Source organism: Salvia hispanica, chromosome 5 (genome assembly GCF_029641045.1).
Source record: "Salvia hispanica isolate PSC_SH4W2 chromosome 5, Shi_PSC_v1, whole genome shotgun sequence".
Classification (NCBI taxonomy): Eukaryota; Viridiplantae; Streptophyta; class Magnoliopsida; order Lamiales; family Lamiaceae; genus Salvia; species Salvia hispanica.
Genome location: NC_142696.1, coordinates 16,878,486 through 16,892,724, shown reverse-complemented (window position 1 = coordinate 16,892,724; position 14,239 = coordinate 16,878,486). Strand labels below are relative to the sequence as shown.

The window sequence follows — 14,239 nt, the reverse complement described above, 5'->3', positions numbered from 1 at the left end:
TTGTTTTCTACACTATATAAGTGATATAGTGAGCATACTAATTAATCCACTTGTATATGGTTTCACTAATCCACCTGGATACAAGACAGACATGCAGTAATTCATGGAACTACACGTACCCTCTCCTTCTCCTATACATATATATAAAATAAACTTATTATTTTAGATTATGTAATTAAATACAAAAAAGCTAATTCACAAGGTTACACTTATCTACTTTGCATGCACATTCTATACGTGTATTTTAATAAAATTTTACACGTCATGCTCACCTTTTGTTAAATGAATTCAAATTCTTGAAGTTAAAAATAGAATATTACATATATATGTGCCATAATCAATTATACCAATAAGAGCAAATCAATTATACAAATAAGTGTAAACAAAAGTCATAGTAAAAGAATATTAGAACAATTACATAAACAAATTTAATTAGACTATTAGTACGTACACATATATATATATATTTACATGCACACATTATTACTAATGCATTTAGCTTAACTATTTAGTATTTTAATATATATATATATATATATATGAATGTGATCAAATGAAAACTCTAAATATTGTACAAACTCAAAACTATGATCTGGACCATTGAAAAATGTCAACAGATCACAAAAAAGCATCAACAAGAAATTTTCAACAGAATTTCAACGGTAGTCAATGATTGATGCTGTGTTGATATTGTGTTGATACTGCGTTGACAGTAAAATCTTGAAATTTTACACTGTGCTGATATTGTATTGAAACAGTGTTGAAGCTGTATTGAGGAGTTTTGAGTTTGTACAATATATAAGTTTGCATTATATCACTACCCTATATATATATATATATAGAGAGAGAGATGTGATCATATCATAACCCTCAAATCACATGATAACTCTATAACCAAATCTGGACCACACATATTTTATAATCTTGTGGTTGAGATTCAAACTTAGATTTACTTAATAAAAAAAGGCGCAGAGGGTAAATATGTCATTTCGCTCATTTAATTTTTGAATTTCGCTCCAGATTCACTCCAGATTTCACGCTCTTCTCATCGGTTTCTTCTCAGCGATTTTCGATTCTCTCCTCTTCTCTGCGATTTTGTTTCCATATGCTCCAGATTTTATTTTCATATTTCTCGCTTATTTTGTTTCCATAGGCTCCAGATTTTCTTCCGATTTGATTCATTTTCCATAGTCTTCAGATTTTGTTTCCATATTTCTTGCATAATTCATTATTTTCATTGATTACTTGTTCAATTGCCGTCACAAATTTTTTCGATGGAGTTTGTAGGAAATACCGAAGGTAACAATCAGTCTCTATTATTTAGCTTATTGATTGTTTTGCTTCATGTATTCAATTTGATTTTAGATTAATATTATGTATTGCTGATTATGTGTTATACCTCAAGTTTATTGAATGGATCAATTAATAAATGTTTTGAATGGATCATTTTATCATTTTCAGAAACTATCATTTTATGCACCCAAAGTATCATTTTATCAAGCAAAGACACAATTTCTACATCTAAACAGATCAACCAAACACATAGCAACACACACACACATACAAAAACACAGAGACACACACAACAACACACACACAAACACAGCAGCAGTAGCATCAGGACACACACACAAACAAACATAAAGTATCATTTTATCCCATGAAACTATCATTTTATCCCATGAAACTATCATTTTATAATGTAAACTATCATTTTATCCCATGAAACTATCATTTTATCTCATATCCCATGAAACTATCATTTTATAATCTGAAACTATCATTTTATCAAGGGCAATTATCATTTTATCTTTTGAAACTATCATTTTCTGAATTTCAATGAGTTCAAAAAGCAGAGAGGGCATAACTTGTTACTTAAGTAGAACAAAACACTATTCACAAAGTATCATTTTATCATTTTCAGAAACTATCATTTTATGCACCAAAAGTATCATTTTATCAAGCAAAGACACAATTTCTACATTTAAACAGATCAACCAAACACATAGCAACACACACACATACAAAAACACACAACAACACACACACAAACACAGCAGCAGTAGCATCAGGACACACACACAAACAAACATAAAGTATCATTTTATCCCATGAAACTATCATTTTATAATGTAAACTATCATTTTATCCCATGAAACTATCATTTTATCACATATCCCATGAAACTATCATTTTATAATCTGAAACTATCATTTTATCAAGGGCAATTATCATTTTATCTTTTGAAACTATCATTTTCTGAATTTCAATGAGTTCAAAAAGCAGAGGGGGCATAACTTGTCACTTAAGTAGAACAAAACACTATTCACAAAGTATCATTTTATCATTTTCAGAAACTATCATTTTATGCACCCAAAGTATCATTTTATCAAGCAAAGGCACAATTTCTACATCTAAACAGATCAACCAAACACATAGCAACACACACACACATACAAAAACACAGAGACACACACAACAACACACACACAAACACAGCAGCAGTAGCATCAGGACACACACACAAACAAACATAAAGTATCATTTTATCCCATGAAACTATCATTTTATAATGTAAACTATCATTTTATCCCATGAAACTATCATTTTATCCCATATCCCATGAAACTATCATTTTATAATCTGAAACTATCATTTTCTGAATTTCAATGAGTTCAAAAAAGCAGAGAGGGCATAACTTGTCACTTAAGTAAAACAAAACACTATTCACAAAGTATCATTTTATCAAGCAAAATCACAATTTCTACATTTAAACAGATCAACCAAACACATAGCAACACACACACAGCAAAACACACGTAAACAAAGCAAAACACACACACAAACACAGAAAAACACACACCAGCAGCATACACAGTAAAATGTAAATCTAAATATGTTGATTGTTCTCAATATTGTTATGCATGAACGATATTGTATAAATGTAAGAAATATCTACACTAAAAAACTACAGAATCTAAAAAAAATCGAGAAAATCTTCAGCAAAATGATAAATCGAGCAAAATCAAAAGTGAAATAAGTAATAAACTTCATCCAACCTTTCTTCGGTGAAGCTTCAGCGTTTTCCTTCGACATATTCCAGAATTGTAATGATTTTTCCTTCGATTCGTAGGGTTTGAAACGCGATTCAGAGGGTTTGATGTTAGAGAAATTGCATGGAGCGTCAAGTTTCCTTCTTTCCCACCAAATTTTAGAACGAAATGACAATTTTGCCCTTAATATTTGATAAAATGATAGTTTTGTTTGATAAAATGATAGTTTTGTTAGATTAAATCTAGACCACATATTTTAAAAATGTGTGGTGGAGATTTAGTTATAGGGTTATTACACAAATTGGGGTTATCATTATAATGCACCCCTATATATATATATATAATCACACATATATTATTTATTGTGCAAGCAATAATATAAATATGCAATAATAATAAATAAAAATGTGTAAATATGTAAAATGATGCATGTTCCCGGTCAGGGATGTCACACCTAGAATCCTATGAGTTTAGTTACACATAGTGGAATAAGCTAAACACATATATTGAAGAGAGAACAATTTGAACATAAAACTAAAGCAAATAAAACTCGTAGGTTGAATCCTTGTCGTTCTTGATGTTCTTGAAATCCTTCTTCAACTCCTTGCACAATGACATACTCTAGCTTTTAATCTCTGGGAATTTATGTTGCAAAAAGAAGCTCTCTCTTTTGATGAAGCTTGAGGTCCTATTTATAGGGAAAGTCAATCCAATTGTAGAAGGAAAAGATCTTCAAAATATGGTAAATCTTGGAGCAGATCTAGGTCAAGTCGGATTCGCCGCCTTCACCAGCGGGCCGCCGCACCTTGGCCAGCGGTCGCCACGTTGGAGTCCAGAGACTCTGTCATTTCGGCGGCGGACCGCCGCATGACTTCCGACGGTCGCCGGGCGAGACTCCTTTCCAAGCGTAAATTTCCGAGGCGGGCCGCTGCATGATTCTGACCGCTGGGCGCCGGCGGTCGCCGTACAACCTTGCAGCAGTCGTCGGTCGTCGTCTGACTCCAGATTTCCAAACTTTTCGTTTTGACTCCCTTTTTCGGCTCATTTATGCACATTTCTCACAAAACATGTCAAAATACCAAAATAGATAAATTGTGCAAATAATCGACATGTAAAGTGACTTTGACATTAAAAACGGACCAAATAATGGCCATAAAACCGTGCAAAATCCGAGTGTATCAACTCCCCCAAACTTACATTTTTGTTTGTCCTCAAACAAAACAATAAAGACACAAGAATAGACGCACAGAATGTACAAGGACTAGACGTCATAATTGTCTCGAAAGATGAAAGATCAGATTAAGCATGTATTAACGCAATCAAATCAAGCAAGGCTTATTAGTGCACTTTCATTACTAACTCGTAGAACACCTTGAATTCAGGCACTCACATATGGAAAACTTCCAAAGATGGGAAGTGTTCTCTCACTCTCAAAGTGTATAAAGGTAATGTGTATATAACTCTCAATCATGCATCATGCAAAGTTTACCATAGGCTTGCTCAAAGTCTAATCACTCCTCTACTAGATGTGATTAAGCATCAAAAGTCCGAAAGGTCTTTATCTTTGGTTGTAATGTAGGCTCTTTGGTAGGTGAGAAATATTTGGCTAAAAAGTGACTCAAAATAAAAATATCCCAAGTAGAGTTAAATTGACTCCACTTTTCTAAAAACCCAAAGACACTTTCAACACTTTGTTTTTCTCCTTCAATCCTTTTATATTCTTTTTCTTTTTCACAACCTTTCACATTTTTTTTTCTTTTTCAACCTTTCTTTCTCTTTTATAGGCATCATTTCTAAGATCAAGGACATAATTTGAATTTTTCTATTTCATAACTTGTACTTTCTTTACATTTAAGCACACCACTACTTTCCTCCTTATCTCTCCAATTCCTTCATAAAACAAGATAACAAAAGCTAACTAACCCAAGGAATTGTCCCCATTATTTTGGCTTCCAAAGAAAAGGCTTAAAGACTCAAAATTGGCTCCAAAGGAAAAAATTTTGAAAATTTGAGAGGGTCAAAAATTTTGGATAAAAGTAGGCTAGAAAAGATGGCCAATCATCCTCCTAAATCAACTTAAACACTATGTAAACTTAGGTAGACTAGGAGCAAGTTCTAGAAACATATACACGAATACAAATAAATCACACAAGAAAGAAATTAAGGCTCAAATCCTCACAAGGTATAAAACATGATTCTAGGCGAACAAGCAATTCACTAATTATGAACCTTTTCACCAAACCATCAAATCAAAACGTCAAGCCATACTTAAACATGGATGGAATGTAATATCATCGGCAATTCAGTCTAAAGTGTGTCCCTAAGCATGCGTGTTTCTAAGTTCTTCACGTTAAGTTCACGACATGGATTCAAGAAAACATTTTTAGAACACAAAATTCTCCTACGGGGTTTTGAAAAACAAAAAGCAAAAACTTAAAACAAAAATAAAACCCTAAAACAAAAGCCTAAACTCACGGTCCACCACTTCATTCTCCCAAACTTATTTACAACAAAGTGTAACATAAGTTTGTAGAGTCGGTAGGGACGTGAGTAAACTACTGAAAAGAAAAACATACCTTGAAAAAATTCGCGTAGAAGTAGCCAAACTTGCACTCACATAAGTAAAAACCAGAAAATCAACAATTATGTGCAAGTTTATGTATCATAGCATCCTATTAGAAAAATGGATGGATGAATAAGGCCAAAATGGCCAGGAAATATCTCCAAGTTTGCGGGAATAGATGAATAAGGCCAAAATGGTCAGGAAATATCTCCAAGTTTGTGGGAAGTCAGAATCATGATAGGGAAGTTGTTTCCAATATTTGTCCCTAAGTTCACATGTTTCTCATATACTTTTATTTACATTTTTTTTTTACTTAGAACCTCTAGGACTCTCACCTCTATACATTATAACCCCAAAGCTCCATTACAACCCAAAGAAAGGCTTTAAGGCACTATCTTGTGTTTGTAGAACTCAAAGCATCTATGGTTCAACATAATGAGTGAATGGTATTAACATCTCTGATAAAAAATGAGTTACCGAGTGAATTCAACAGTTGGTAAAAATGAAGGCTATGTTGACAAACTGATCAAATTGAACAAGGGAGGTGGAGGAATCAAAGACTGTTGACAATTGGATTGATCTTAAACTTGTGGGGACAGTTGCTACAAGTTAAGCTAGTTTTATGCATATACTCCCTCCGTCCCACAAGAATATGCACTCTTTCCTTTTTAGCCCGTCCCACAAATATATGCACTTTCTAATTTTGGAAACTATTTCTCTCTAATGAGGTGGGACCCATTCCCCACTAACAGTACTTTATTTACTTTTTCTCTTTACCATCTCTTGCTTTACCAATTTTGCATTAAAACTCGTGCTGAACCCAAAGTGCATATTCTTTGGGGACGGAGGGAGTATGTGTTAATGTGTTTTTGTTTATATGAGTCTTTTTGTGTTTTAGTCAGTCTAAGTCTTTTCTTTTTAGTTTTCTTCTAGTGTCGGTCAAAAGAGGAACCATGCATTGAAACTTGTCTCTTCTCTTTTATCTTGTTCTTTTATACTTGAGGACGAATATGGCTTAAATGTGAGCAGTTTGGTAAGGCATTTCATGCATTGGTTATTGGGTAAGTTTACATGCTTTTGGGGGAGATAATGCACAAATTGTGAGTTTTAGTGTGCAGGTTGCTGCTGGATCAAGTAGTCGTGCAAACTGACTGATCAAACGTAGATTGAGTAAAAAGGAGTTAAATTGCAGAAAAGCCACCCAACTGATCAAGCGGAGCAGGCGTTGCAAGGAGGGGGACCGTGGAGATAGAATTCGAAGACACCATTTATTTTAAGGGCACAAATGTCAAATCATGGAAGGCATATCCTAGGTATTTGAGCCTTAAGCCGTACTATATAAGGGGAGCAACATGAAGGAAGAAGAGAGCGGCTAGAGGGAGCTCACCATTCTACACACAGTCACATACTAGTTCTTAGAGAGTTCTTAGCTGCAAGTCCACTCCAAATCCTATTTCAAGCTCTTTGCCTCCTAGCTCGGAGGGGAGAGCACCTTAGTTCCGTCCATTCCAACATTTCGTCGTAGTTCCACAGCTCCAAGGAGCGAAGATACAATCTTTACATTCATGTTTTGATGCATTTGGTTTCGTTTCTTGAATATTTCCCTGGTTAGAACATCTTAGCTTAAGAATCTCTTAGTATTTAGTTGTTGGCTTGAGTATTTTCGTTTGGAGCCTTGAATATGGTTTATTTTCTGAAGCTATGGAAGTTTTTGTTGGATGTTTTTCGCAATTGGTAGTTAGATCTTGAGATGTTGAGCATTGTTTATATATGTTGGATGTTATTCGCAATTGGCAGTTGTTAGGATGTTTTAGATCTAGCTTGTTAACATCTGATTTCGTAGATCCTTGTTAGTTAGCGTTTGAACTCATAGATCTAGGATGTTCTATTTTGGAAATGGCATGATTATGTCTTGTTTCTGTTTGTTCGATGCTCTAGTTGATCAGTTAGCGTAGATCCAGTAGTTCTTAGCTTAAATTTCTTGTTCGCATTTCGTTTTGAAGCATGCTCTGTTTTTACTTTGTTTTAGCATAGTTATTTGGAGAAGATGAAGAAGGAGGTAGTTAGAGAATCGGATCTGCAATTATCTTATGTTTTTTCTACTTTTACAGCTTTTTGTGCCAACCCAGCCGTAGATGAAATATAAACCAAAGTCGTTACTAACACATCCCTAGAAGTCAATAGATTTAGGTGCTCATAGACAAATAAACTAAACTCATAGTTTGTAAGAAACCCTAGAAACATAAGAACTAAGATGATAGAACTCAAATGTTGAATCTCGTAGTCTTGATCTTCTCTTGATTCCAAGCTTCAAACTCCAAGTACGATGGAAAGATGATTAACAGTGGAAGGAACTCTCAAATATAATTCTATAGTGTAATATGTAGCAAAAGGTTCATCTGACGAAATTTGAGGGGGTATTTAAGTCTCCAAGTCATGTATGATAATATGGTAAATCTTCTATCCCAGTTAGGTAAGTTTTGGAGAGAAATTATGTAAAATAATGTGTCTCCCGATTCTAGCGGGGATTCTAGCGAACTGTTGGGCAACTTCCAGCGGTCGCTGTGAACTTTTCTGGAACTATCTGTACTACTAATCTACTATGAGCAGTCAATGTGCACAATCCAGCGATCACTGAACGTGTTCCTCTTTTAGGCACGATATCCAAGATGGGCCTTTACAGGGACAACGGTGGATGAGCACCAGCGGCTGCTGAGTAAGGTCCAGCAGACCGCTTGCTGGCTCGAATGCTCCAGCCTTCAAACTTCGACTTTTAGGTATCTTTTTAGGCTCTATTTTGCATATTTATCACAAAACACATTAAGATACCAAAATAGATAAAAATATGCAAATAATGAACATGTAATTCAACTTTGACATTCAAAACAGACAAAATCCGTGCGTATCACACCTATCTCTTAATTCAACTTTTCAACACAATTTCTTAATCTCCGTGACCAAAAGTTTTGCCCCAACGTAGTTGGGACGGCGGGAGTAGTATGCATTCCCCCGCGTTCTACTAACCCACTTTCCTTTTTGGTATGTCCAAATCAAGATTACTCATTACTAAATTGAAATCACTTTTATCTTTACTTTTATCCCCCTCCCTTAGAGCATTCACAATAGAGGCGCCATCCTGCCGCTGTGCGGTCAACGCCTATTAGAGGAGGAGTGCCTTTGGTGTTGTAGGGGCGCCGTCCGCGTGGCGGCAGGACGACGCTCTTATTGTGAATCCTTTTACCTCTATATACACAACTCATTTTACTTCATTTTATTCACACTTCTCATTCTCTCGAGTATAAACACCAACAATTAAAATAATTTATATTAGAGGGTTGTTTGGAGGGTTCTCTTATTGTGAATGCTCTTACTTTACTCTCTTCACTTAGAGCATCTCCAACCAATTACACTAAATTCAAACTCATTTTACTGTAATGTCACATCCACTCCCACCATTTAAAGTAAACTTAAACTTAAAAGAATATTGTCTATTTTATGCCTCTTTCACTCATAAAATTTGAATTTTTTTTTTATTTTGATTTAGTGCAAACCTAATAATAGATTTTTTATTAAAAAATGAGATTGATTTTGGAGTACCATTAGAGCTAATTATCTACTCCCTCCGTCCGCTATTAGGAGTCCCGGTCACTTTTGCACACTCATTTTGTAAAAATGATACTCCCTCCGTCCCTTATTAGGAGTCACTCTTTGACCGGACACGAGTTTTAAGAAATGTAAAGAAAAATTGGTTGGAAAAAGTTAGTGGAATGTGGGACCCATTTTTTTTATATTGGTTTTATAATAAAATGTGAGTGAATTGAGTTAGTAGAATGTGAGACCTACTTACTATTTATGGTAAAAATAAAGTGTGACTCTTAATTGGGGACGGACCGAAATGGAAAAGTGTGACTCTTAATGGGGGACGGAGGGAGTAATAAATACTCTCTCCGCCCCCCATAATTTGTCACCATTTGACCCAGCACGGGTTTTAAGAAATGTAATAGAAAGTGGGTTGAAAAAGTTAGTGGCATGTGAGTCATACTTTTATATATTAGTTTTACAATAAAATGTGAGCGAGAATGAGTTAGTGGAATATGAGGTCCACTACCAAAAATGGTAAAAGTGAAATGTGACAAATTTTTAGGGACGGACGAAAAAGGAAATAGGTGACAAATTTTCAGGGACGGAGGGAGTAGTTAAAGTGGAGAAATGGTAAAACAAGAGAGAGAATAACTTAGAAAAGACTCTTCTCAATATTATTCTCTATCTTACTTTACTATTTCTCCACTTTAACTATTTATTATCATTTTTATAAAACAAGTGCACAAAAGTGACCGGCACTCTTAATGACGAACAGAAAGGGAGTATCATTTTTAAATGTACCATTAAATGGTCTTAATGTATAGAGTAAAATAGCATAAAATCTCAGATCACCCAAGAAATCACGCAAGAAATAGATATCTCCCCGTCGAACCAATATATTTTTATCATGTTTACTTGACTTAATGCACAAATGGTCTACAAAATCCCATATAAATTTCGTAACTAATTTTTGTTCTTCAATCTCAATCCTCAGAATCAAACTATCCAAAACCCCAATGCGATTTTCCCTCCTTCCCAAGCTATACCATTCACCTGCACTTCGACTTCTTCCACCTTTTTATCGCCGAATACGCTTCAACTATATGTCAACTGATTTACCGGAACCAAAGCCCTCTATCACTGCTGCTGAAAAAGTCCAGAAATTTCAGCAAGTTTTTCACTCCAGCCCCGCCGGTAACTAAATTCTAACCAAATCGTTCAGAAATTTTTGTCTGGGTTCTTTTTTCCCTTGATCGTTGAGAAAAATCGGATTATTTTAATGTGAATTTTCAGATAGTTGGGACAAATGCTGGGACGAAGGTCTGACGCCTTGGGATTTGGGGAACCCTACCCCAGTTCTTGTACACCTTCACAACACTGGATCACTTCCAAAGGGTAGAGCTCTTGTTCCTGGCTGCGGCAGTGTATGTCTCTCTCTTTCTCTCAAATTTCGATTACTTCAACAGAATGTGGATGTTTATATTTAATTTTAGGGAACATTGGTTTCTAAAATCATGAAACTTTCAAAAAGTTGGGATTTTCCCACGAACTTTCAACTTGCCAAATAATATCACGAACTTTACCCGAGTTTGTTATTTTCCCCCAACGAAAAAATTCCGGTTATATTAATGGATTGAAGAACAATTTTGGAGGGTACTATCCTCAAAGATTGAAGAACTTGAAGCTCTCGAAGTTGATGTCAAGAAATTACGAAAAAAAACTCGCGGTAAAGTTCGTGGGAAAAACCCAACTTTTTGAAAGTTCCATGAAATTAAGGGCTAATATCCCAGACAATTAATTCATGAGAAGAGGGGTGTCTCAAAATTTGGTGTTGTGGATCGGTTGATGTATAATTTGTTTTGTGTTTTACTCTGTTAACAGTAATACTAATGTCTAATGGAAAATAAACCAAGCCATTAAACAAGATATGAAGCAAGTATAGAGAAATTCCCTCAGAAGATTGTATTGGATTGAATGATCTGATTACAAAGATAAATACTAATAAATAGACCCAAGAGAAGGATCTCGGATCATGCATTTCTTAACCCTTAAAGCATCTAAATCTAGACTATTCAGTCAGAGAGCAAACATCACAGCCGAAAATGGATTATTTCTGCTTTGCTCCAGCTCGTGCTGCCACAATCACAGCTGGAGCTGCTTCCACCACATCATTCTTGAGCGAAGATTGTCTATTCTCGGTTTTCAATGGACCAGCTGCTTGATCATGTACACGTTGACTCTCTTTATCAGTCTCCATGCTTGCAGCTTGATGATCCACTTGGCTAGGTTTACTAACAATGTTGTTATGCTGCAGTTGTAATGTTGTATTATATGTCGATTTTTAACCGCTTTTTCAATGGTTGGGATGTATTTAGTTTGTGATTTCATCTTTCTGTTCCCTTTTTTTACATTTTCTCTCTCTAGTTTGGTTATCAATTAGAAACTTCTATTTATGCAGGGTTATGATGTAGTGGCAATGGCGTGTGCCGAGCGTCATGTTGTAGGTCTGGATGTATCAGACATTGCCATTAAGAAAGCAATAGAAGTAAGACTTGCTTTTATGATTTTTCATCAATAGACATTTATAAAAATTTGCAACTTGCCTTATGGATTTTGATGAAATTTGACTTGATGGTAGTCTAGAAAAAAGACTTCGGATTGTCACTATTTTGATCTAAAGTATACAGATGTTATTTGAAGTAATTTTGTGTTGTTTTTCTGTGTTATGTGATTAAAGTACTCGTTCTAGCAAACCGAACAACTGGTTTTGTTTGTGTCGAGTGATATCTATCTGTATATTTTCTGAGCTGACTTAACGAGAAGATTACAGCAAATAGTATTTGTGTGTAATGTAGTCCACAGTAGGATTATGTTTCTTTCTTCAAAACTCCATTTTTTAGTGAGTAACCTCATGGGATTGCAGTGACACGTGGTATAACTCTAAAATTTAACTAAGCATTATATTCTACTCCCTCCGTCCCAAGGAAGATGACCCCTTCCTTGGGCAGAACGAGATTTTATGCAACTTTATTTTGTGTGTTATGGAGAGAATAAAGTAAGAGAGAGGGAATAAAGTAGAAATAAAGGTGTTTCTATTTTTTAGTAATGAGTCATCTTGGTTGGGACAAACCAGAAAGGAAAGTGGATGGGATGGAGGGAGTATGTGATTTCTTTTTTTCATCTTCCAGCTGAAACATTAGTTTCGTAATCTGTAGTTTTCGTCTACAATGTTGTTAAATCCTCACTATGATCGTTGCATTACATTGTAGTTGTCGTCTGGCTCACCAAATGCACAGCACTGTACTTTCTTAAAGACAGACTTCTTTACTTGGTGTTCGGATCAGCTGTTTGATCTCATTTTTGATTATACGTAAGTTTCATCTGTGGTGCATTCAAGATATTAGTATGTTGTGATTTCATCAATGTTCATTAGGTTATGTCGCTATGATATTGTCTCTACAGGTTTTTCTGTGCCATCGAACCCGAGCTAAGATCATTATGGGCCAAGAAAATGTCTAACCTTCTGAAACCGGATGGGGAGCTCATAACACTAATTTATCCAGTTAGTCAGGAATTTTACTGTCCTTCAATATTTTTCATATATTTTGTACTTCCGTAATCTGATCATTTATGCATTTTGCATATTCTCGACTTTGTCAGATAGATGACCATGAGGGCGGCCCTCCATTTAAAGTATCAGTTGCCGAGTAATTTCCACTCTGACTCACTTCTAGTCTTCTAGTATTTATGTGTTGAATTTTGAATACCTATCTTTCTCTTTACAATTTGGCTCCATACAAGCCTTGGTGTACTTTTGTTGAAAAATTCTTCTATCTACGCAGTTATGAAGAGGCATTGCATCCTGTTGGTTTCGAAGCAACACAGATTTCAGAGAACGAGCTGGCCATTGCTCCTCGAAAGGTAAAATATTATGTGTGAAATCTGTCGTCCTTCACATGTTGCTTAGAGGGTCTTTGGTTGAGCTAGTAAGCTCCTTCAAACAGCTTATTAATGGATGTTGCTTGAAGGGTGTTTGGTCGAGCTAGTAAGCTCCTTCAAACAGCTTATAAATGGTATAGAGCTTATAAGCTCTTGAGAAATGTTTGGCAACATTAGCTCCTAAATAACTTATAAGCTGTGAAAATAAGCTCCAACAGCTTATAAACTCATTTCTCTTTCTAACACACAATCTCTCTTGAACTCATAATAAGCTCAATTAAATTTGACAACTTATAAGCTCTCAACACATTATATCCTATAAAATCTTCAAACATTTAATAAGCTTTTGGAGCTTATAAGCTGTCTAAAATAAGCTTAGCCAAACACTCGGTCATGTTGTTATGTGGATGTATACAAATCACTAGCTCTTGGAATATACAACTCGAGCATACTTTGAGTAAGAGATTAGTTCAGAATTAGGATGAGGGCAGCACGAAGATATAATAAGTTAATAACCATATTTCCGGTTTAACGTATGCTAAATTTGCTACATTTCTGAAACATTGTTCTTGAATCTTTGACAGGGACGAGAGAAACTAGGGAGATGGAGAAGATCTCTACACCATGCCTCGCTTTGATCATGCACTGCAGATAAACACCATTTTTTCGGGATAAAGATCCATATATTGTACTACTTCGCCTCTCTATCTTGTTTCGGTTGTTTCAGTCATAAAAAAGGCAATCTTTGATGAAACATATTCTAAAAAGTTATTTCCAGATTTAACATACTATTGTAACGATCAAGGTCAAATTTTTGGCTGTTGTATGCTCAAGTGTTGTAATTAATATGTTTGCAGCAAGGTCAGAAGCTCCCCATCGCTTTCTATTCTCATCTCTAAATTAGAAATCTGAACTCTGTAATGCGTATGATTTCCCAAAAATGGTAATTTCTTCCATTATTCTGGTAAGTCACATACATGTTGCAAGTTTTGGAAAGAATTTCATGTTGCAAGGTTTGGGAAGAATTTTGATCATACATTCTAACTGGACTTGCCTAGAGTTTTGAACATACTTGATGAAGGATTAAGGGGTTCTGTTTAGG

General features: G+C 35.2%; 1 protein-coding gene across 1 annotated transcript; it reads left to right on the top strand.

Moving 5' to 3' along the window:
• The first annotated feature begins 10,165 nt into the window (after positions 1-10,165).
• On the top strand, positions 10,166-14,023 carry LOC125187231 (putative thiol methyltransferase 2). Its single transcript, XM_048083781.2, has 8 exons — positions 10,166-10,392; positions 10,492-10,622; positions 11,657-11,743; positions 12,468-12,568; positions 12,661-12,760; positions 12,859-12,905; positions 13,041-13,119; positions 13,722-14,023. Exons 1-8 carry the CDS (start codon positions 10,215-10,217, stop codon positions 13,773-13,775), a joined length of 777 nt encoding a protein of 258 aa, XP_047939738.1. The 5' UTR covers positions 10,166-10,214; the 3' UTR covers positions 13,776-14,023.
• Positions 14,024-14,239: the final 216 nt, after the last annotated feature.